The following is a 22,140-nucleotide window of genomic DNA, read 5'->3' on the forward strand; positions in this document are numbered from 1 at the left end:
ACATATATACACACTTACAGAATGGAATACTACTCAGCCATTAAAAAAATGAAATAATGCCCTTTGCAGCAACATGGATGGACCTAGAGATTATCATACTAAGTGAAGTAAGTCAAACAGAGAAGAGACAAATATCATATGATATCACTTACATGGGGAATCTAAAAAAATATACAAAGGAACTTATTTACAAAACAGAAACAGACCCACAGGCAGAGAAAACAAACTTATGGTTACCAAAGGGGAAAGGAGGGGAGGGATAAATAAGGAGTATGGGATTAACAGACACACTCCTATATATAAAAGAGAGAACTATCAAGGACCTACTGTACAGCACAGGGAACTATATTCAATATCTTGTAAAAAACTATACTGGAAAAGAATCTGAAAAAGAGTGTCTGTGTGTTTGTGTGTGTCACCATGCTGTACACCAGAGACGAATACAACATTGTAAATCAACTGTATTTCAATAAAAATAAAGTCCTCGCTTTCATATACACTTTAAAAAAAACAAACACACTCTTCATCATAAAGACCTTCAGACGTATACAAAGTGAACAGACTTGTGCAGAGGGTCCTCCATGGCAAGTTACCAACATGCTGCTTTTCTACCTTCCCCTCTTCCCGCCCAATCTCTTCCTGTTGGGGTTGTTAGTTGCCTATTTCTTTTCTTCAGGTAAAACATAGATGCACTGAATTGCACACATCCTACAATTAGCAAAATGTACCGTACTTCAGTTAGCACAGTTTTGTATGTGCCGTTCTATTTTCTTCTTTTTGTGTTATCGTTGTTTTCTTGCGTTTCTAGCAAGGAGCAGCTAGTGTTTATAATAAGGGGGGAAAGGCCAGTAAAATGATGATTAACACGTTGAAGATGTCCCTGTGGGCTGGTGCCCTGTCCCCTCGATTCAGCGACGAGCAGCGATTCACTGTGCTTTTTCGCAAACCCCTCCTGAGTAGCCAAGTCTCCTAGGAGCCTGGGGAAGGCCGCGTGGCCTTCTCGGAGGAGGAGCCCCAGCAGTACGGCCCACGAGCACAGCTGGGCGCAGGGCCAGCAGCCCTAAGCCCGGTCCCCGCACCTCCTCGGGAACCCCAGCGCTGCCAGGTCCACAAGAACCTCCATCTTCACCGGGAGAGTGGGAGCCTCTCGGCGACCCCACCTGGACCAGCGCAAGGCTGGTTGAGGCCTCCTAATCCGCTAGGGGAGGCTGGCCCGGGGAGAGGTTGCCTTAGTGACCAGCGGAGGCTCCTCCCAGGGTGACTGCGGGTGGCCACGTCGCCTGGTAACCAGGTGGCAGCGTCCCTTGAGCCAGGACCATGCAGCTGCACCCAGCCCCGTGTGGCTTCTCCCAGGCCTGTGGGACCCCTGGGGCCCTGTCCGTATTCCCCAGGACCAGGACAGCTGCTGTCTCCAGCCACAATGAACATCGTTCTCTCCAGGTGAGCAGCCCCACGCTGGCCTGGGTTGGGAGGGAGGGGGCGGCCGGGTTTTCGGGGCCAGACGCACCAAGACAGATGGGGCCGCCTGGACTGCCGGCGGGGGGGGCAGTGGTAAGGATGCTCTCCCACCCACACCACACCCACCTGGAGGTCTAGAGACCATGGAGGCTTCCAGAATCTGGCCTCTGTCTGCGTCTCCAGCATTTTTGCCCACAGCCCTGGGGTAGCTAAATTCACAGGGGCCACCCCAACTTCCCTCACTCATCTCTACCTGGGAAACCCCTCTTCATACCTCAAAACCCCATCAGGCATCACCCCCTCTGTGAAATCGTCCCCGACCCCACTGCCTGCAGCCTGAATCTATCCCTGCCTTCTCAACTTGCCCCTTACCCAGTTGTTTCCACGCCTGGCTCCTCTGGGGCTCACAAACTCGAGGGTGCCCCTGGACCACCTGAAGGGCTTCTTTAAAAATGCAGCCCCCTGGACCTCGCTCACAGGGAGTCTGGCGGAGAGTGGGCTGGGATTCTGCAGGCTTAACTTGTGTCCCAGGCGATTCTGATTGAGGGGGTCCGAGGACCCCATGTGGAGGGACAGGGATTGCGGCCAGCTGTGTGACCTGGAGCAAGATGCTGCACCTCTCTGGTCTCTGTTTACCTTGTTTGCAGGGTAACACACACGATGCGCACTGCAAACCGTAAAGGGCTGCAGCAGTTAGGGTTTGCTAGGAGGACAAAGGGCCCTCCTCTCAGCTTCCAGCTTTAGAAATGTGATTGGAGGGACGCACAGGCTGGGGGCTTTGGTCATACAGAGAGAGGATGGGGCAGTGACCACCTGGGTGGGACGAGGGGCAAGGAGAGGGTGCAGTGGTGCGAGAGCGAGGCGACTGTCTGAGGCTGTGCCCCCTTTACTGTCTCGGGAAGATGAAATCCAGCAGGTCCTTCACTCACTCTGTATTTTTTCATGGAACACCTGCGATGGGCAGGCCCCAGGCTAGTGGCACGTAAAGATGACTCATCACGCTCCCCGCAAGCCCGACCCAGAAAGATGCGGAGGGTGAGAGGAACCAAGCACAACAGGAAGCGGTACATGGTGATAAACGGCCTGCCAGGAGGACACACTAAAGGTTCAGGGCTGGGGGAGGGAGGAGGGACCCACGGGCGGAGCACGGTGTCCTCAGGGCAGCGAGAGTTCTCTGCGACACTGTGAAGGTGGAGGCAGGGTACTGACGATGGCGCCTGTCAAAATCCACGGCATGCAGGACACCAAGAGGGAACCTTCATGTAAACGAGGGACTTTAGTTACTAAGAATGTGTCACTATTGGTTCACCTTTGGTAACAGAGGTCGGGCACTAAAGGGAAGCGGTTGATGATAGGGAAACCCTGAGCGCCGGGGACGGGGTATGTAGGAACCCTGTGTACTTTCCACTCAGCTTTTCTGTAAACCTAAAACTGGTCCCCCCACCGCCCAAAAAAGTTTATTAATCAAGATTTACGATGTAGAGAAGGGAGAGAATGTCAACAGCTCGGGGAAAAGAGAGAATCTGGGGATTTCAGAGAGAAGAGGAATACAGACCAACTCTGCTGGGAAGATAAAGCCCCTGTAAGGGCCCCGGGGTGGGAAAGGCCAGGTTAGGAGCCAAGCCCATGTTTGCACTCCTGCCCGGCCACTGACCGGCCCTGTGACCCCATTGGTCTCCCGCATCTGCCTTGACGGCCTGACCCGGGGACTTTGGGCATTATCCTGGGGACCGGACGCCTGGCCTGGGTTTGCCACCTAGGAGGAGGGCGGTGGGTGGGTGACCCCTGTTTCGCTGTCGTGGCCTGGCTGGGCGTCCGTGCCCAGAACGGCCCCCCACCTCCCCAGGGACAGCAGGTGTGGGTGACGGAGGACACAGTGACCAACGCTGAGAAGTGCTTCAGCCAGTTCTACTCGCTGCTGGCTGCCTACACCCGCAAGACAGCCCGGCTGCGTGACAAGGCCGACCAACCGGTCAAGCAGCTCATCGACTTCGCCAACACGGAGAACCCGGAGATGCGGGCCGCCCTGAGGAACTTCGCCGAGGACCTGGCCAAAGTGCAGGGTTACCGGCAGGCCGAGGGGAGCGAGTGGCCCCAGCGGACCCACTTCCCGGGGGGATCTGAGAGTTGGAGCCGGCCGGCAGGGTCCACAGTCAGCAGACGCATCTCCTCCAAAGGTGTCCCCAGAGTGAGGACGCTCACATCACTCCCTCCCCAGGGTGACACCGCAGTTTACAGGACTGAGAGCCTGGAGGCTTGTGGAGGGCAAGGAGGCTGCAGGGAGTTAGGGAAAGAATTAAAAATCAAAATCCCCATGGGGCGTATATACAATGGAATATTACTCAGCCATAAAAAAGAAGGAAATAATGCCATTTGCAGCAACACGGACGGACCTAGAGATGATCATACTAAGTGAAGTCAGTCAGACAGAGAAAGACAAATACCATATGACATCACTTCCACGTGGAATCTAAAATATGACACAAATGAACTATGAAACAGAAACAGACTCACAGACATAGAGAACAGACTTGTGGTTGCCAAGGGGGAGGGAGCATTGGAGACGGAAGGGTTAGGAGTTTGGGATAAAAAAACAATAATAAAAATAAAATAAAACAAAACTCCAGCCAGCCCAGAAAAATCCTCTCTGCGATGGTACAAAAGAATGAAACAGTTTTCTATTGAATAAGCGTTAAGCCAGAGGTAATGCACTTCACAGGCGATCGAATAAGTGATGGCAAAGACAGAGACCTCACTCCCCCTGAGGACAGGGAAGGGGACAGCACCTTTTGTCACACAGGACTTCCTAATTCCACCTGGCGATTGGGTGGCCACCTGGGCTGGCTAATCATCTTTATCCAAAGAAAACTAAAACCTCACCTCTCTCTGACAAGCAGGTAGGTACAGCTGGGAGCCGGGCACCAGGCAAACTCCCTGGAGACGCTGTGCTCCCCAAGTTTACAGTTCAGAGATGACTGGGCTTTCCTGGTTGTAAAACCAGCCAGAGGCTTCTTCAGTTTTTAAAGGCTTTATATCCATCTCAAAGGGACAGAGAAAGGATTTACAACTGCATGTTTTCTCAAAGGAATACTGCACGGAAAGGGAAGGGATAAGTCCCTTTCCCTTTCAGCACTTGGGAAAAAATTATTTCTTCTTTAGGTTTGCGTTTACAAGAGCCATAAGCCATAATGGAGGAGGAAGGGGCTGGGTGGGGACTCCAGCTCCTCTGGCCCATCGGGCAAACCCGACTCTCAGGGGACCCCATCCTCCAGGCACCAGCCTCACCTGGGAACCTGTCAGAAAAAGGCAGATTCTTGGGCTGCACCCTGGACCTGCTGAGTCAGAAGCTCTGGGGTGGTGCCTGGAGATCAGGGTTTCAAGAAGCCCTTGGGGGGACTCCTACACCTGTTCTACTGTGACACCCACAGGGTAAGCACGTAACCCACACTAGCTTTAACTGTGACCACTGTTACCAGTACTGGTATTGTTTATCCTCATGTCTAGTTTTAGGCTTGGCACACAGGCACTGACTCAGGGGCGTGCGGTGTCCCCCTCGCTGACCCTGCCATGTCCCTGGATGCCGCACAGCACAGTCAGCTCTGAATTCCCCGCTAGTCCGTGTGCCAGGTGGCTCTGTCGGCATCCCTGGTGAGACCTAAGGCAGTCTGGAGAAACGAAATAGCGCTGGGTCCCAACCAGTTGCTAAAAAACCGTGGGCGGGTACACTCCTTATACCCATTGTACAGGCCAGGAAACAGGGCTCAGCGAGATGAAAGGTGTCGCCCGTGCTCGCAACCCCAAGGTGGGAGGAGGGCCCACCGTGCAGCTGCGGACATGCAGACGGCGCTCTGTAAGTGCAGGCCGGTGGCCGTGCAGCCCCCCAGCATCTGCCCGGCTCCACCCGCTCTGTGTTATGTCCGCGTGCCCCCAGGTCGAGAGGCTGGAGACCAAGGTGGTCAAGCCCGAAGCTCTACGGCGTGCAGATGAAGCAGACCCCCAGGTGAGCACGGCGCTGCGGCGCGGGCCACGTGGGGGGCTGGGGCCCCAGGAAAGCACCCTCCTCCTTCCATAGGCTGAGATCAAGGAATTCAAACGCGTCCGGAACGAGGAGCTCAAACAACTGGAAAAGCTGGAGAGACTCAGGCAGAAGTCCCCTTCCCAGAGGTAGACCATCGTATCCTTCCCGAGGCAGGGGCCGGGGGGCGCTGAGGCCGGGGCCGTGCATCACCGTGCCCCCCCCATGGGGGCCGCTGGCTGACCTGAATCCCTGACGCCACCTGTTTCAGCCCCAGGTGAGCGTCGCAAGTCTGTCTGGGGAAGGCAGGCTCGCACGCAGGTGACAAACGGCCTCACAAAACACCGAGGTGAGCTTTACCTGGGCAGGTGTGTGCAGGGCCCCGGGCTCAGGTCAGCAGAGTCAGAGGCTCTGGGACAGCCAGCCATCAGCCGGGGCTCAGGAGACCTGGCTTCCGTCCCATCAGCGATGCTACTCAGCGAGTCAGAGAGAGACTCCCCTCCACAGCCTGCTTCCTTGTCAGGGTTACCTACTTACTGCTCACGGGAGGCGGGTACTTCTAGGTGGGGAAACTGAGAAAAGTGACTTGCCCAAGGTCACACAGAGAGCTAAGGGGCAACCCCCAACTCAGCTCTGCGGGCGTCAGGCTCTGAAATCCAGCTTCCTCACGTGCCAGGCCTGCTGTGGAGTCAGGCCATATAGATGCCAAACAAGGCAACCAGTAAGTTAATTACCTAAAATCGTTCCACACGCGGGAATTAATTATCAGCGAACGTGGAGTACCTGTCATAGCAGTAGTTCAGCTGAGCCCACTCTCATGCTTGCAACAATCCTGCAAAGCAGGCCTTACAGCCATCCCCTGTTTGCAGGCAAGCACACTGAGGCTCAGAGGGGTTCAGTGACTTGCCTGAGGTCACACAGCTAACAAGAGGGTCTGTCCAAGAAGCAGCTGCCCCTTTCGCTGTGGTCCCACTCGGCCATTCCTTCCAAAACCAAACTGGCAAGAGGCTCCCACGATGCAGGACAGCTGGCCCAAGGGTGGGGTGAAGGGACAGAGAATGATCCAGAATGGAGCCCCCATGACACTTTGTATCTCTGGGGCCAGGCGGAGACCGGCGTGCAGAGGGCCTTGGCGGATGCCAGCCGCACCTCCCACCAGCCGGAGGAGATGGTGGATGCCTTCCAGGAGCAGAAGCTGCAGGGCCTCCAGGTGGGGGTGGTCGGTCCCTGGTCGGAAGTACTCTGGGCGGCCCCGTGGGTGAGCTCTGGCGGGTGTGCACCTGTGTATGTGTGAGAGCATGTGTGTTCCCTGCGACACTGTGTGTGTGTGAGCTTGTGCCTGCTCGGCTCTCAGGGCCCTGACTCCCAGGACAGTTCATCCTGGCTTCCTCCTGGCCGCGGCGGGTAGAGGCCGGCTGCTCGGGCAGCTGTCCTGCTCAGCTGTCCTGCCCGGAAGCCAGCAGTGGCAGCCGTGCGCTCTCAGCACCCGGCCAAGCTCCCCGCCTACCAGGAGAACTGGGCAGAGTCTGTGCCCCCCAGCCCCTGCCTTTCCGCACAGTATCCACAGGACCCTCTTCCTTTTCTCTGCACAGCCCCAGGGGCACAAATACTTCCTCTCTCCACCCCGACCCACGCAGAGCCCCAGGCCCAGAGCCCCAGCTCCTACAAGAGGCCTCAGGGAGGTGGCGTCTTTAAGGGCAAGATGGTCACAGAGACCCCCGCACCCACTCTTGCCCCCCTGCCACTTTCGTCCATTTTCCAAACTGCTGCCCCAAGGCTCTCACAAAAGGCAGCTCTGATTTGTCACTCCCGGGTGTAACACCCTCCTGTGCTTCCCTCATTCCAAGGAGAAAGGCTGAAATCCTCCCCAAGGCTTCAAAGCCCCAGCCCCGCCCTCCAGCCTTCCCTTGGACACACCACTCCACGCTCCAAGAGTTCACCAAGACCTTTTATACCTCAGGGCCTTTGCACAGGCTGTGTCCTCTACCAGGAGGGCTCTGCCCCTACTCTGCATCGCGTTCACACCTGCTGTCCTTCAGAGAAACTCACCTGGACCCCCAGACCTGGTCCGACCAACTGTTAACACTCTCTGCTCCGCTCCCTCTGGGGGCAGTTATCCCAGGGGGTGGATTCATTGTATCTTTAATTCACTCGTGAATCTCACAGATGTTGAATACACACCTACTGTGTGCCAGGCGCTATGCCTGAGGCTGGGGACACCACAGCCAGCAAAGCAAGGCCCCGTCCTCACAGAGCTGACGCTCTTGGGAGACAGAGTTCACGCAGACGCCGTGATGGCGGACAGCAGGGGAGATCTCACTGCTCCACGCCACCTCCTATACTGCACATCGAAGCCACAGAGAAGACCCCCTGCCTGCCACGTCCCCTCCTGGGTCCTGGGCACCACGTCTAGGGCCTGGCACTTGGTGGGTACTCAGTAAATATTGGGAAAAAGAATGAACGAATGAAGCGAGTGAAACAGTGGTAATTACTGCTCAAGCATCCACGCTGCAGGCAGAACCTAAAAGCACCAGCAGGCCATTATCAAGCACCTGACGTTTTCGAGGCCGGCGAGAGCACACAAGGTTCTGCACGGTCGGTGGCCAGCAGAAGCATACATTTTAACATGGGCATCCTTTAAAATTGGGGGAATTCATTTGTAAGAGACGCTTATCCAAACCTCCAAATGTTAAAAGAGATAAAAGCCCAAACTTGAAATAATCATTACCACTCTATCAGTTTTAGGTCACGATTCTAATGAAGTATCTACAAAATAACTCTCTGGCTCCTCTAAAAAGAATGTAAGCCATGCTTTCAAGCAGCGGTTCACTCACCTGAGCGCGCGTCAGAAATGCCCTGGCGGTCTCCTTAAAACGCACACGGGGGGCACACCCTGGCGTCCCATCCAGTGGGCCTGGGTGGGCCGAAGAATGTGCATCTCTGACAAGCTCCCAGGTGAGGCTGGTGTTGATGAGGGGCCCGCAGGTCGAGAGACGCGGCGCTCACTGAATCTCTCGTAGGGCTTTGTGAACTGGGACCACTCCTGTCCTTCCTGTGCAGACGAATAAACTGAGGCTTGAGAGGATACGTCATTTCCTCGGGGGCCACAGGCCGGCAAAGGGCAGGACGCGGCCTGTTGTTGTCACCAGCACGGCCTCCCGGGGGCAGGACGGGAGGACGCAGGAGCCAGGGATTTCCAGCACAGTCTTTGGGCCCCTCGCCCCTTCCTTCTCCCAGGCGGCCTAGCGGCTTCCTCTGGCCCGCCTCTTCCAGGTGCTTCCCACGTGACAGGAAGAGGTGTGTCTCCACACTGCAGGCTCCGCCCCCAACAGCAAGCCTGTTTCCTGCTGGGGCCTGACACGGTGTAGGAGCTTGTGCTGAGCCCAGCACACAGTGGGAGGTTGTGCTGGGCCCTACACACAGTGGGAGCTTGTGCTGGGCCCTACACACAGTGGGAGGTTGTGCTGAGCCCAGCACACAGTGGGAGCTTGTGCTGGGCCCTGCACACAGTGGGAGCTTGTGCTGGGCCCTGCACACAGTGGGAGCTCGTGCTGGGCCCAGCACGTAGGAGGGGACTGACACACAGTAGGAGCCTGTGCTGGACTTGACACAAAGCAGGAGTTTCCCCTCAGGTCTGGCACATAGTAGGAGCTTGTGCTGGGCCCAGCACATGGTAGAAGCCCCCACTGGAGCCGGACACGCAGTAGGAGCTCTGTGAGAGCTTACTGAGCCAAGCTGAACCATCTGATCAAGAGAAGCCAACGTTTCCATCACTAATAATGTTTTGACAAGCTGGCTTATCAGGTTGTGGGGCTTCTGGGCCAGTAGCATCCCCTCCCCCTCCCATAAGACCCACTTACAGCCCGTCGGTGACAGAGGCTGAAAGTTTGTAGCCATCAACCTGACCTCAGAATGAGAGAAGCGCAAGCTGAGTGGAGGAGCCCAGGTTGACAGAGCTGAGAAAAGGATGCCCCTCAGAAAGTCCACAAGGCCTCACACATTTCTGGAACAATCTCTGTGCAAGGCAGCTTTTGAACTATGGGAATGCATTATCTGTTCAACAAAAATAAATTAATTAGAAATAATATATTGAAATTCCACACCTAGGACCTGCCCTGCAAAGACAACTAAGCCCCCCCACACACCCCGCCCACACACACCCCCCCCCAATTGGTCCGTGTCGAGATGACCCCAGGACAGTCCTTCTGACAGTGTTACTTATGTGACCTGGGCGTCTCTCCCCATAGAAAATTTTTTCGGACTTTGTGACCATTGAGATGGTCTTCCACGCCAAAGCGGTGGAGGTGTATTCCAGTGCCTTCCAGACCCTGGAGAGCTACGACCTGGAGAGAGATCTGGAGGTGGGTCACGGACATCTCATCTCCTATTTGGGGGCTGGGGCTGAATTGGAGGTTGTTTTTGTCTTTTTTTTTTTTTATTGAAGCCTAGTTGATTGACAATGCTGTGCTAATCTCTTCTGTACAGCAAAGTGCCTCAGTTTTACACATACGACATTCTTTTTTAAAATATTCTTTGCCATTATGGTTTATCCCAGGAGATCCAATATAGTCCCCTGTGCTCTACAGTAGGACCTTGTTGTTTATCCATTCTATATGTAATAGTTTGCATCTGCTAATCCCAAACTCCCAGTCCATCCCTCTCCCTCCCACCCTCCCCCTTGGCAACCACAAGTCCCCAGAGGTGGGGAATTTCCCCAACACCTTCTCTCTGGACCATCCACGTTCATGACCATCACCTGGGTGCTTAAAAACAAATGAATCAACAACAAGAAGCATCGCCAGGCTGATGCCTGCTGAACTTCGGAGGGAGACAAAGTGCTTATTATCCACACCTGATGTGATGAGGATCTAGAAAAAGCCATCTGAGTTATCTCTAATGTGCTGCGTCACACCTCGTGGTGTAAAGCAGCGGTCGTTTACCGGGATTATCTTCTGTGGCTCTAGGGTTGGTGGGTTCAGCTGGGCTGTCCTCACTCCCGTCTTTCAGCCAATCCGTAGCTGGGGCCAGAGCTGCTTCCAAGGCCTCCTCGCCCGTGTGTGGTAGATGATGGCTGTCATCTGGGTCCAGGATGGGCCACGTGATTTGCAGAGTTTAGGGCAAAATGAAGACGTGGGCCCTTTGTTCAATAATTATTAACAATTCCAAGATGGCAGAGTCCTTCTGAGCTGGGGGCCCTGGGCGACTGCATGAGCTGTACCCCAGTGAGGCCCATCCCGTCTGGGTCTGCAGTGGGGTCTGCAGCCTGAATAACTGCCCACAGCCTCTCCATGGGGCGTGGACTTCCTCACAGCACGGCAGCTGGTCCAAGAGTGAGCATCAGAGAATTACACTGTGTCACCTTCCGTGACCTAAGCTCCGAAGAAACTGAGCATCCTGTCTGCCACATTCTGTTCCTTAGAAGTGCGTCACTAAGGCCATATTCAAGGGGAGGAGAATTACAGTCCAGCTCCTGATGGGAGAAGTGTCAAAGAATTTGTGGATGAGCTTTAAAACCATCATAGGAGGGTCAGTGAAGGTTGGCTGGGCTCTGCTGCGTTCACTCAACTCTATTTTGGTCGGGGGGCAGTGTGATCTCTAATCTCCCTGCACGACTATGGACGTGTTACCTTGCCTCTGGGCCTCAGTTTTCCCATCTGTAAAATGGGATGACAATGCCCACTTACAGCTCTGCAGTAGATCATAAGGAATAAGAAACAGGAGACTCCTAGGCGGACCTGGTGTAGGTGGGGGTCCCTGCAGTTACCTGGGCACCGGCTTCTCGTCCCACGTCTTTCTTTCCCGCTGGCACCCCTTTCTTTGTTTCCTGACCGGATCCAACCCTCCTGGCAGGATTTTAGAGCCAAGATGCGTGGAGTTCACGGGCGTTATGACGCTCGGCTGCTCACGGACACCACCTTGCCCCTGGCCGTCCCGTGGTTTCTCACCCAGGTGAGCACTGGGGGTGGGGCGTAACACCTGTGACAAGGTGAAGAGACCAGAGACCAGAGGCCGGCTGAGAACTCGGGTCTGAGAAGGGAGTGCTGCTTGGGGAGTGGGAGGGTGGCCCTGAGTCTGACCCGGACCTGCCTGAAGCAGACTCAGGGAACCACAGTGTGGTGAGGGGCGTCTCATGCTCTCTGAATAATTCTCTTGAAAGGCAGCGGAGGAAGTATGGTCCCCAGCCAGACTGCCTGGGTCCAAACCCACTGCTCCCAAGCTGTGTGACCCGGGGAAATTTCTTTAACCTCTCTGTGCCTTAGATTCCTCACCTGCAAAGTGGGGCCAATGATAGTAACCCCCTCAAAGGGCTGTGGCATTAGGCGAACACATCTACCCGAAACATTCAGGAAACAATGCTTGTCACTGCCATTATTATTATCGCTGTTGTTGCTGTGATGGTGATGATGATTTTGTTGTTGTTGTATTTCTTTTATTTAGAGCACCCAGAGCACCGTACGGAGCGAGAGAAAAGAAGCAGCCAGTGAGGACAAGTCTGCCGAGGAGGACCCCGTGGAGGACCTCAGGGGACAGGGGAAGGGGCTGCTTCGCTAGGACGAGATCTCCCCAGTCAGGAAAAGGGGGCTGAGGCTGGATGCTCGGAGGCTCTGCCGTGTGCAAGCCCCGTGTCCTCTGAGTCCCGCTTTCCTCATCTGTCTGGCAGGAATCACATCACTCAGCTCACAGGCTGCTCTGGGGATCAGGGTGCCCAGAAGGACACCTGGTACATAGCAGGTGTTCAATAAACATGGGCGCATCTCACCCTGACTCCTGCTGGGTCTCATTTCCTGTCTTACGACTGGGCTTCTGGGTGTTTAAGCCCGTGTGAACGTGTGTTGCCGAACCAAACTCGGGTCCATTTGCCTGTGTGCAGTAAAGCCAATTTACTGACACCGGGTTGTAGTGAAGGAAAGGGCAGGATTTATTGCAGGCACCAAGCAGAGAGTCCAGGCAGCTGGTGCTCAAAAGGTCCCAACTTCCCGATGACTTTCAGGAAAGGTTTTTAAACACAGGGTGAGGGAGGGAGACTGTGGGGCGCGTTATCAGCTCTCGGACATTTTTCTTTTATTCTTTTTTTTTTTTTCGGCTGTACCGTGTGACTTGTGGGATCTTAGTTCCCCAGTCAGGGATCGAACCCGGGCCCCCTGTAGTTGAAGTGCAGAGTCCTAACCGCTGGACCACCAGGGAAGTCCCTTGTGGACATTCTTCTGATTGGCTGGTGGTGAGGTAACTGGGCAGCATCCAGTTAACTTCTTCCACCTGTCGGGTTTCCGTACCTGCAAAACAGCTCAAAGGACATGGCGCAGAATATTATCTATAGCCCTTGAGGAGGAACTAAAGGTCCTTGGCTTTGTTTAATGGCTGAACTCTTATTATTTTGTCTTGCTTGACTATTTTCCTTAGCTTCTGCATTTTCTCATTTCTCTGATTAAATTTATTCTTTGGAACTCAGGGAACTAGCCTAGGAGGCTAAAGTTTTTCTACAAACAAGAGTCAGGTGGAGGACGTTGGGTGGGTCTGTCCCGGGAGAGCCCCACAGAGTCCTTATTGGTCGCAGGTGAATCATCTCCCAGGGCTGCCCTAACACAGCACCACACACTGGGGGCTTCAAACCACAGAAATCTATTCTCCCTCAGGCTGGACTCCAAGATCAGGGTGCTGGCAGGTCTGGCTCCTTCTGGGGTCTGTTTCCCCTTTTTATAAGGACACCAGTCATAGGATCAGGGGTCCACCCCATTCATCCTAACTAACTATATCTGCAAAGACTCTATTTCCAAATAAGGTCACATTGTGAGTACTGGGAGTTAGGACTTCAACACATGAGTTTTGGGGACGCAATTCACCCAAACCATAGGGACGTGATGTGCGGAGATGACCTTGGGACCAGGGACACATCACAGAAGTGGAGGAGGGGTGGGAGTCCGCAGGCTCGGCCGCCTGCCCGCCTGGGCCCCCTGGGTGTGCACATTTGGGGAGCAAATTCCTGATGGTGGCTGGGGGCATCTGAGCTCTGGGTCACTCGGCTCTCAGCACACCTCCTGCTGCCTCCTAGAGACCTCTGCCAGGGAGAGGACGTCCTGCAGCCGTTCAGGATAAACACTACGCTCTGGAGCCAGCTAGCCCCTGATTTCATTCCCCACTGCGGGTACCATGGTTTCCTCCTCAGCAAAGTGGTGAACAAAACCTTCCTCGCGGCTGTGGTGAAAAGGGAACCCTCCTACACTGTTGGCGGGAATGTGTTATAAACTGGTGCAGCCACTATGGAAAACAGTATGGAGGTTCTTTAAAAAATAGTGTTACCATATGATCCAGCAATCCCACTCCTGGGCATGTATCCGGAGAAAACTAATTCAAGAAGATACATGCACCCCAAGGTTCATGGCAGCACTATTTACAATAGCCAAGATACGGAAGCAACCTAAATGTCCACTGACAGATGAATGGATAAAGATGTGGTACCTACATACAATGGAATATTACTCAGCCATAAAAAAGAATGAAATAATGTCATTTGCAACAGCATGGATGGACCTGGAGATTATCACACTAAGTGAAGTAAGTCAGACAGAAAGACAAATATCATATGATATCACTTACATGTGGAATCTAAAATACGACACAAAGGAACTTATCTACGAAACAGAAATAGACTCACAGACGTAGAAAACAAACTTATGGTTACCAAAGGGTTAAGGGGGGGTGGCATAAATTAGGAGTATGGGATTAACAGATACACACTGGCATATATAAAATAGATAAACAAGGTCCTACTATATAGCACAGGGGTATCTTGTAATAACATATAATGGAAAAAAATATGGAAAAGAATATGGATATGTACAACTGAATCACCTTGCTGTACACCAGAAGCTAACACAACATTGTAAGTTAGCTATATTTCAATAAAAAATTAAATTAAATTAAAAAATACCAAACCTTTCTCATGGGATCATTGCAGGATTAACGTCTTTGCCACAGTGACTTTTATTTCCCAAAATGCAGCGCCAAGGCACCTCCTCAGGGAAGCCCACCCTGATTCAACCAGGAAGGACACTCACTCCAAAAATAACTAAAACATTCTATATTTCCTATATAATAATTTATAAAATAACCTTATCATAGATTGTATTATATCATCACATTTACAGTATATATTTTATGTTGTATTTTTATACTCTAAGCATTTATATGTGTGCACATGCACGCACACACAGACACACACAAATGGACCTTTTTTTAACCTCAGCTGTGTCTGAACCCCACTGATAGTTTCTGAAGGAAAAGGACCTTGCTTCTTCATCTGTGGTCCTGGAGCCTGGTGGCGCCTGGCACACAGTAGGTGCTCATTAAAGGTAAGTTGACGGCACAAGGGGGCCTCTCCCCTCCCTCTCTGGCCCCAGCACGCCGAAGAGACCAATCGTTCCCAATTCCAGGGTTGGACATCGGCCAGGAGCTTCCCTGGCTCTGTGTGCATGGTCGCTTGGGAGTAGAGACAAAATTCCTAGCTCCTCTCTTTGGGGCCCAGGAGGGGGGAGGTGGGGTGAGCAGGGGTGGAAGGAGCATAACTTTTGGGGTCTCTTCCTTTCAGAGTCCCAGGCATTGAGGACAAACCCACCCCACTGCTTCCCAGTGCAACTCACGCAGGATCTGAGTACAGGAGAAAAGAGAGCACCTGCGGTCATTTCCTGTGACATTAAAAGGTGACTTCGTTAGTGAGAGGCTTGTTCCAAATATGGAAAGGGGGAGATGCTTCTTTCGGGGAGCCGGAGCGTTTGTGGCACTGCGCAGGGGAGGTGGCTGCAGGCAGAGGTGCTCGGCGCGAATTTAAGGGACAGGGCTGTTACCATGGTCAGGGTGCCCTGGAAGCCTCAGCACAGTTTTAAGCGTCAATAAAGTCAGAAGTAGGAAGGTTACAATTTACAAAGGAACACGATGTGAATGCCTAATTGTTTACATTTCTTTTGTATTTAGTGTCATGAATTTTGAAGAGTATGTTTTAAATGGATTCCTATAAAATTTAGAGAGAAGTTTGGTCGTTTTTCTTTTTCCTTTAATGGGCAGGACCCTTCCTACAGGTACAGCTCCCAGGTTGATTTATTTCCTCATCGGGACAAGGAGGAAAGAGATTAGAGTGAGAAGCACATTTGCATTTCTCGCAGGAACCGCCTCAGAGGGGTGATGTTTTCCCTCCCATTATATGGATGAAGAAACTGAGGTTCAAAAGACAATTTGGCAAAAGGCACGCAGTGGGTTGGTGGGGAGGTAGAACGGGACCCAGGCTCGGGTCCCCGTGCTCTTCAGAATCCTTGCTGCCTTCAGAGGGGTCCTTCCCCGTCACCAGGAGTTGCCTCTGAATCCAGCCCCTGGCCTTCAGCTGCTGGACTCTCCTGGCACCTGAGGAAAAGTCAGGTGTGAAGGCTTCTACCACCCGGGCCGGTCCTCCAGGCTGGGTGGGAGAACCAGAGACAGGGCGGTCCGGCCCCTGCCCCACCAAGCATCAGGGCACATACCGCAGCCCATCTCAGGTGGCCAGGCCCGGGCTGGGGGACCTGCTTGCACCTTTGCCCTGGGAACCATCCCACCCGGGGCCCCTGGAACTGAGTCCACTTCTCCAGGTACCAAGGACACTTCTTCTAGGCCCTGTGCTGGTCCTCAGGCTTACCTCCCGGATCTGTTAGTCTGGAGAGTTAGAACATGGCTATTGACCTCTTATAATCAGAAAAAAAGAAAGCCCAACATTTCACAAAATACGTCTGTCAAACCAAGTTGTCAGGGGTGATGAAGGTGTCCTGTGTGTGTCAGGCGGGGGTGGTAATCGCGTTCTACTCACAGCCCCCCGACCCCCAAAAGCAAGAAGTGAGGCAGCTGTGGCTCAAAGGCAAGACCAGGATATCAGCTGGAAGGGGCTGGAGGCATCCTGGAGGCCAAGGCCCCTCCGTTCACTAACACACCCCGGCGGTGACTCAGCGGACACTCCCTCTGCCCATCGGTTTGGCCACGACACACACACACGTCTGCACAAGACCCAGCTGCTTAGCCTAAGTGGGGAGAACGTCTATTTGACCCCAGAAAAAGGTGTTTTCTCTGTCATCACTGAGAAGATTGTAAATTCTGTAAAAAAAAAAAAAAAAAAAAAATGTGCTCACGGACATGTGAAAACAAAACTTCAACAGACTGACTTCTTTTTTTTTAAGAATTTATTTCAGTTTCTGCCCTCTGACAATCTGAGGTGAAATATATAGACGTTTTTTTTCTTCAGAGGAAACAGCTTTGACTTTAGCACTGTTCTGAGAGCTCGACCTTGAAACTTTCTCCACCTGAAAATATAGTTTGTAGAACGTCGCCTCGTGGGACACGAAATCGCGTAAGCGTACATATAACATACCTGCATCACGGACCCCGGCTTCTGGGCCACTAAGGGCAATGCGTGGGTATGGCCAAGGCAAGTTCAGGTCCGAGACCAATGGGTGGGAGAGAAACAGGGGATGCACGTGGGAGACCCTCCTGAAGCCCCAGAGGCCACAGTTAGAGCCACGAGGCTCTCGAGCTGACACGTCTTAAGGGGAGGTACCTGCCATTTGAGTTCGAGCCTTTCCTACTGTTCAAATGGTCGGCCCGTCCATCTCAAGGCGTCCACAGGAACCTAAGCAAGCCTCCAGCACAGGGACAGATCAGGGCCCGCATGTGCAGCCTGTGTGTGGGAACCGGGCCTGCTGAGCACTTCCCTTTCATTTCCGCGAGTGCACTGTCCAGGACCAAGGTGGGGACAGGCACAGCCCCCCGGGGTCCGAGGGGCATCACAGCAGCAGGAGCCCTCCTTCCAGCTCAGCGACCCCGTCTGTGCTGCTCAGGAGGGCGCCAAGCGACAGCGCCCTGGTCTGACCCTGCAGGACAAGCGAGGATGCAGGGTCCCCCCCGCCTGCACAGAGTGATGGGAAGATGGGCAAACCCAGACGATCCTGACTCGCTCCTGGAAATGACAAGGTGTTCCTTCTCCAATAGTAACCGAGAACTCTAGAGCGGGAGCAGTGTCCCCTTGACTCCTGGGGACACAGCCAGGGGGAAGGTTCGCCCCGCAGCCCTTCACTCATCTCAAGCTCAGACAGACCAGCCAACGCAGGGACACAGGCCAGCGCCAGGACACCCAGGGACGAGGTAGGCCGGCCACCCGAGGCGCTTGCTGGAGAGGGACTGCAGGGAGATGGTGGCAGAATGAGGCCGGGGGGGCCGGCCACGCGGAGGGTCTTGGCGTTGAGGGTGCTCCTGGGTGGGAACCATCTGGAGAACCCACACAGGCCTGTTCCCGGCTGCCGGGCGACAAGGACGTACTGGGACATGTGACTTGACTGAGGCCTGGCTCCAGCCCAGGTCGGAACGTCGCACACCAGCCAGTTAGGGGCACTTGTCACCGATGCCATTCCCCGTACGAACTCAGCTTCAAACGCTTTTCTGGTGAAACTCCCCCTCAAGAATCGTAAAAAGGGATCAGTGATTTGCAGGAAGACGGGGAGATGGCTGAGTGGCAGAAACAGTGGTTCAAGGAAACTAAAAGGCAGGGGGTGGGGCGCTGCGAGAAGAACCCCGGGACCGAGGGGCTGTGGGCCCCCAGCCCCGCAGCTCTGCCTATGGCTGAGGAAGAGGGTGGCCAGGGGGTGACAAGCCTGGCACCGCCCGGCTGCTACCCCTCCCCCGAGGCTGGTGCTGGGCCCTTCTCCCCCTGCTTCCCAAGCTCCCTGCTGTTCTGGCAAATGGCTCAGGCCCCTGGCTGCCCAGCTGTCTCCATTGTAGGTGATTCGGCCATACAGCTGATCTAACCGCACCGACCTGCTGGGATCCCCACTAGCTGAAAAGCCAACTCGGGGTGCAGCAACGCCCAGGAAGGTCAGGCTTGTAGCTGCAGCCCTGACTGCTGGTCACGGTCACCTGGGTTCAACAAAACTCGCAAGCCCCTTTGTGGCGTGAACACTGCGCTTCTCACGCTGGGAGGCTGCAATACCAAGTGCTCTGGGCGATAAACCAACCCACTTAAAACAGCCGACGGAAAAGCCACCCTCAAGGCTGCCACCTTCTCTCCACGGCAATGAACTTCACCGTCTAACCGGGCAGGGAGAGGTGAGTACGGGCTCCACTGGTTCCAGCTCCCGGGAAGGAGGAAAGAGAAAGGTCAGGCAGCACCTCTGACTCCAGTGCTGGGTCTCTGCCCTAAACCCAGCGTGGGGCTTGCCCGTGACCCTGACCGTCCCGGGTTTCACTGGAGCACAAAACTCGTGAACTGGACTCTCTCCAGCCCTCCTTTTGGCAACTTAAGAGCTCCTTGGTCTGCTTTTTTCCCCTTTCGGCGATAGGAAAATCACGGTCTACTCCCTTTCACTGTACAAAGAACTTACAATATCAGAACTTGGTTCTCCTGCCTTCGATTAAACGCGCGCACACGGTAGATATAATCTGAATACTAGCACAGCCCCTCTTAAACATCTAACAACATTGCTAAAACTGCAACAAAGGCTGAAGACGTACAAAGCACATCTCGACACCATCCTATTTCCAAAGCAGGGTACTTTTCACTTGGGAGAATTAGCTGTTTTTGGCTCATTACGATTCACATCGCCCTGAAGGGCAGACAGCAGGAGACTGAAATGCCATTGCTAACGCAGGCCTTCGAAGCTCCTGGCTTGGGACCCTGAACCTACTGGGACTGGAAACTCTCCTCGTGGATATGACCCGACGCTTCCTGCCCCGAGTCTAAGGGTCCTGAGTTTACAGGGAAGGCCACCAGAGCTCTTTCTCCAAAGCCTCCTGTGTGTACGGCGGGGTGAGACTTCTCCGCCCTCGGACCTGAGAGCCCGCCCTGTGTCTGTCTGCTCGGAGCGGGCCTCGGAGGGAAGATCGTGCCACAGAGAGGGGAAACGTCAGCGAGGCAGGCTGCCGGCTCCTGCTAGGCACGCCGTGCGTCCTCCGGGTGACAGCGGTCAGACACTCCGAGGTGAAATGCTCGGCCAAAGGCAGACGCCACCAGGACACAGCAGGGCAGCCTCAGAGCCACCCCGACACTGGTCGCTCCACGAGGCCCACGGTCTCCGGCAGTGTCCCCTCGTAGGGCTGAAAGCAACAAGCAGCACTTCTGGGGTCAGACTCCACACTTAGGAGCTAGATTTACACAAACAAGGGGAGAGGAAAAAACCCAAAGCAACCCCTGCTTCTACCTTCAACTGCTATTTCAAGAGGCCTGTATGGAAAAAAAAAAGTCTCAAGATCATCTTGAAGTTAAAGTGCCTGGAAAAGCCCCAAGAAGTCAAAGCTGCATTTTTCCTTCCAAGGCTGCACGGGCCCTCCCGCCCCACCCCGCGGGGAGAGAGCCGCCAGCTCCCCAGCACCCCTGGGAAGACCCAGAACCTACTGTCTCCCTCCAGAAACCAGACTGGATCGAACGTCCGTACAAAAATCTTCTATGTACAAGGATAAGTCTTTTGGGCACCTTTAGAATAAAATCTTAATGCCTTTCAACTAACCACGAAGAAAGCCAACGACACGCAGCCGCAGGGGGAGAGCCCTGCGAGGGCACGTGGCCCGGCTCCTGTGGGGGGTGGGGGGAGCACAGCACACGCGGGGGTCGTAGTTGAACGTCTCAGGAGGGGCTGCGTCATCTTCAGGAGGCACTGGAGGAGGGGCCCGCACACCCGTCAGCTGGATGTGATTTCTCTGAAACGCGTTCCATAGAGACCCGTCCTATCACTGGGCCCAGCATCGGGTGGAGGCGCTCCGGCCCGTGTGACCCGCCCCGCACAGGACAGGCAAACTGGCAACACAGCTGTGCTTTGTTTAGTGACATGGCCAGAGAGGCTGCCACCACACACACACACACACACGCACACACGTGCGCGCGCACGCACACGCCATTGCGAAAACAGCAGGGTTTCTGAAGCCCCAGCCCCCCAGGTCTCCTGGAGGAGCAGCTCACGCCGGCGCACTCGGGTCCTGCCGTGTTTCCTGTCATCTCTCTTACGATCACCCGGATGTGCGTTCCTCGGCTCAACCAACGCACGCTCTGCTCTGGAACATTCCAGGGAGGCATCCCCCACGAGGGGAAACTTGGAGGGCCGGAGGGCTGGGTATCTGGCATGTGCTTGTCATGCTGGAGGAGATGCAGTGGGGACACGGGACGAAGGACCAAAGCGGGAAGGACGGAGCCCCGCTGGCCTCGTTGTCAGTGCCCAAGAGCTGGGGCTGGGGCGGGGGAACTGGGCTCGCCAGGGAAGCTGGTGGCAGGCTGGAGGCCTGCTGGCCAGACTGCAGTCCCTTGGGCTGGTCAGCTGTGCCTGGTACAAACCTGGGGGGAAGAGCCCCGGCTCCCGGCACCTGAGACGGCGAGGGAGTGTCCGCAGAGTCCGCAGGAATGGGGTCCAAGGGCTCGGGTGGCGGAAGGTACAGGCTTCCCCAGGCGGCCGGGGTGGAGGGCCCGACCCTCCGAAGCCCCGCTACCCAGCCTCACACAGTCACCGCCACAAGCGGCCTCTGCCACGGTGCCTGTAACGCTGACACAGATTCTTTTGTCTGTTTGGAAATAAAGGGCAGCACTGTCTGCTTTCAGAAAGGGCGGCTGTCCTGAAGCCGCTGAAGAAGCTTCTCTTGTCTGCGCTTGTCACGGGACTGATGGCCCCGAGCTACTCCCAGGGAGCAAGGGGCGGAAGCGTCTCCACTCCAGAAGGAAGCTGTCGGCGGCCTGACACAGACACCTGCGTGCTACGTGGGTCCAACACAGCCACTCGGAGCCGTGCCGTCTCCCGGCGCCCACACCCCTGACCGTGGCCGGGCCTTCTGCAGCCGGGAAGGCACGTCCTCTGCCCCGGTCTCTCTCCCGTCCTGGAATAGGGGGTGTCCCTCTCCTCCTGGAGCTTCCTGGGACTCCCGTCCCTGCTGCACGGAGAGGGGACCCGGAAAAGAGCCAGCACCGGCCGTGGACCGACACTCAGAGGCCCCCGCCCCCTCTGCTTGGCCCCCGCTCAGCAGGAACCCCACTGTGGGAGGAACCCAATCCCACCCTGCCGGGGGGCCCCCAATCATCACTCCTGACTGCCCTGTGTCACTGGCATGTGCCACCCCACAGCTGCCCTTCCCTACCCTCCCATGTGCACCCCAGCCTCTCCCGCAGGAGGCTACGATGGACACCGGCCCATCGTGGACCCAGCATCCTCCCTCCTGCGCCCCCTCCGTCCCACGTCGCAGGTCTGCCACTCGGGGATATGGAAGTCACCTTGGTGTTAGCTGTGTAATCCCAGAGACACTTTGGCACGCAGATGGGGGAGCAGACACAGGCAGAGGGGAGGCAGGGAAAACGGGCAACCAGATTCTTCTAGCCGCTAGTTCTAGGGCGGTGTGGGGCGCCTCTGGGTGCTGCCAATGTCATGCGGGGGTGGGGGGGGTGACAGCCAGCCGTGGGCGCGGGAGGGAGGCGTGCACCCACAGTCCTCCTGGGGGAGCCTCGGGCCACCTGCCGAGGCCTACTCGGCGGCCATCTGCTCGATGTGGTCACTCAGCAGCTTGTACTGCTCTGGAAGAGAGAACAACGTTATTCCTCGTGAGGGAGACGGCGACACGGACAGGCAGGTCCTTCTCATTCGGGGTGATGACAAAGCAGGCCCTCCCAGGCACGGTGAGTGTGGGCTTCTGAA

At 55.0% G+C, this 22,140-nt stretch overlaps 2 protein-coding genes across 7 annotated transcripts in view; one reads left to right on the forward strand and one right to left on the reverse strand.

The window, feature by feature from the left end:
• Positions 1–3,154: 3,154 nt before the first annotated feature.
• CIBAR2 (CBY1 interacting BAR domain containing 2) lies at positions 3,155–12,329 on the forward strand (the record flags this gene model as incomplete). Its single annotated transcript, XM_004280146.2, has 8 exons — positions 3,155–3,533; positions 5,385–5,458; positions 5,531–5,622; positions 5,779–5,794; positions 6,579–6,683; positions 9,721–9,834; positions 11,324–11,422; positions 11,912–12,329. Coding segments are annotated over 8 exons (993 nt in total), but the record flags the coding sequence as incomplete, so codon positions are not given.
• Positions 12,330–12,687: 358 nt separating this feature from the next.
• The window catches only part of KIAA0513 (KIAA0513 ortholog), a 63,372-nt gene continuing 53,919 nt past the window's right edge, over positions 12,688–22,140 (reverse strand). For 4 of the 6 annotated variants that reach the window (XM_049704065.1, XM_049704064.1, XM_033406342.2 and 1 more), the window contains one exon: positions 12,688–15,865. In XM_049704065.1, the coding sequence (XP_049560022.1) occupies positions 15,639–15,865 (227 nt within the window). In that variant the 3' untranslated portion in view covers positions 12,688–15,638. Of the gene's footprint in view, positions 15,866–18,938; positions 22,020–22,140 lie in introns of those variants that run through there. The other 2 variants (XM_049704067.1, XM_049704066.1) reach the window with 1 other exon arrangement.

The sequence above is a fragment of the Orcinus orca genome, chromosome 20 (assembly GCF_937001465.1).
Source record: "Orcinus orca chromosome 20, mOrcOrc1.1, whole genome shotgun sequence".
Taxonomy (NCBI): Eukaryota; Metazoa; Chordata; class Mammalia; order Artiodactyla; family Delphinidae; genus Orcinus; species Orcinus orca.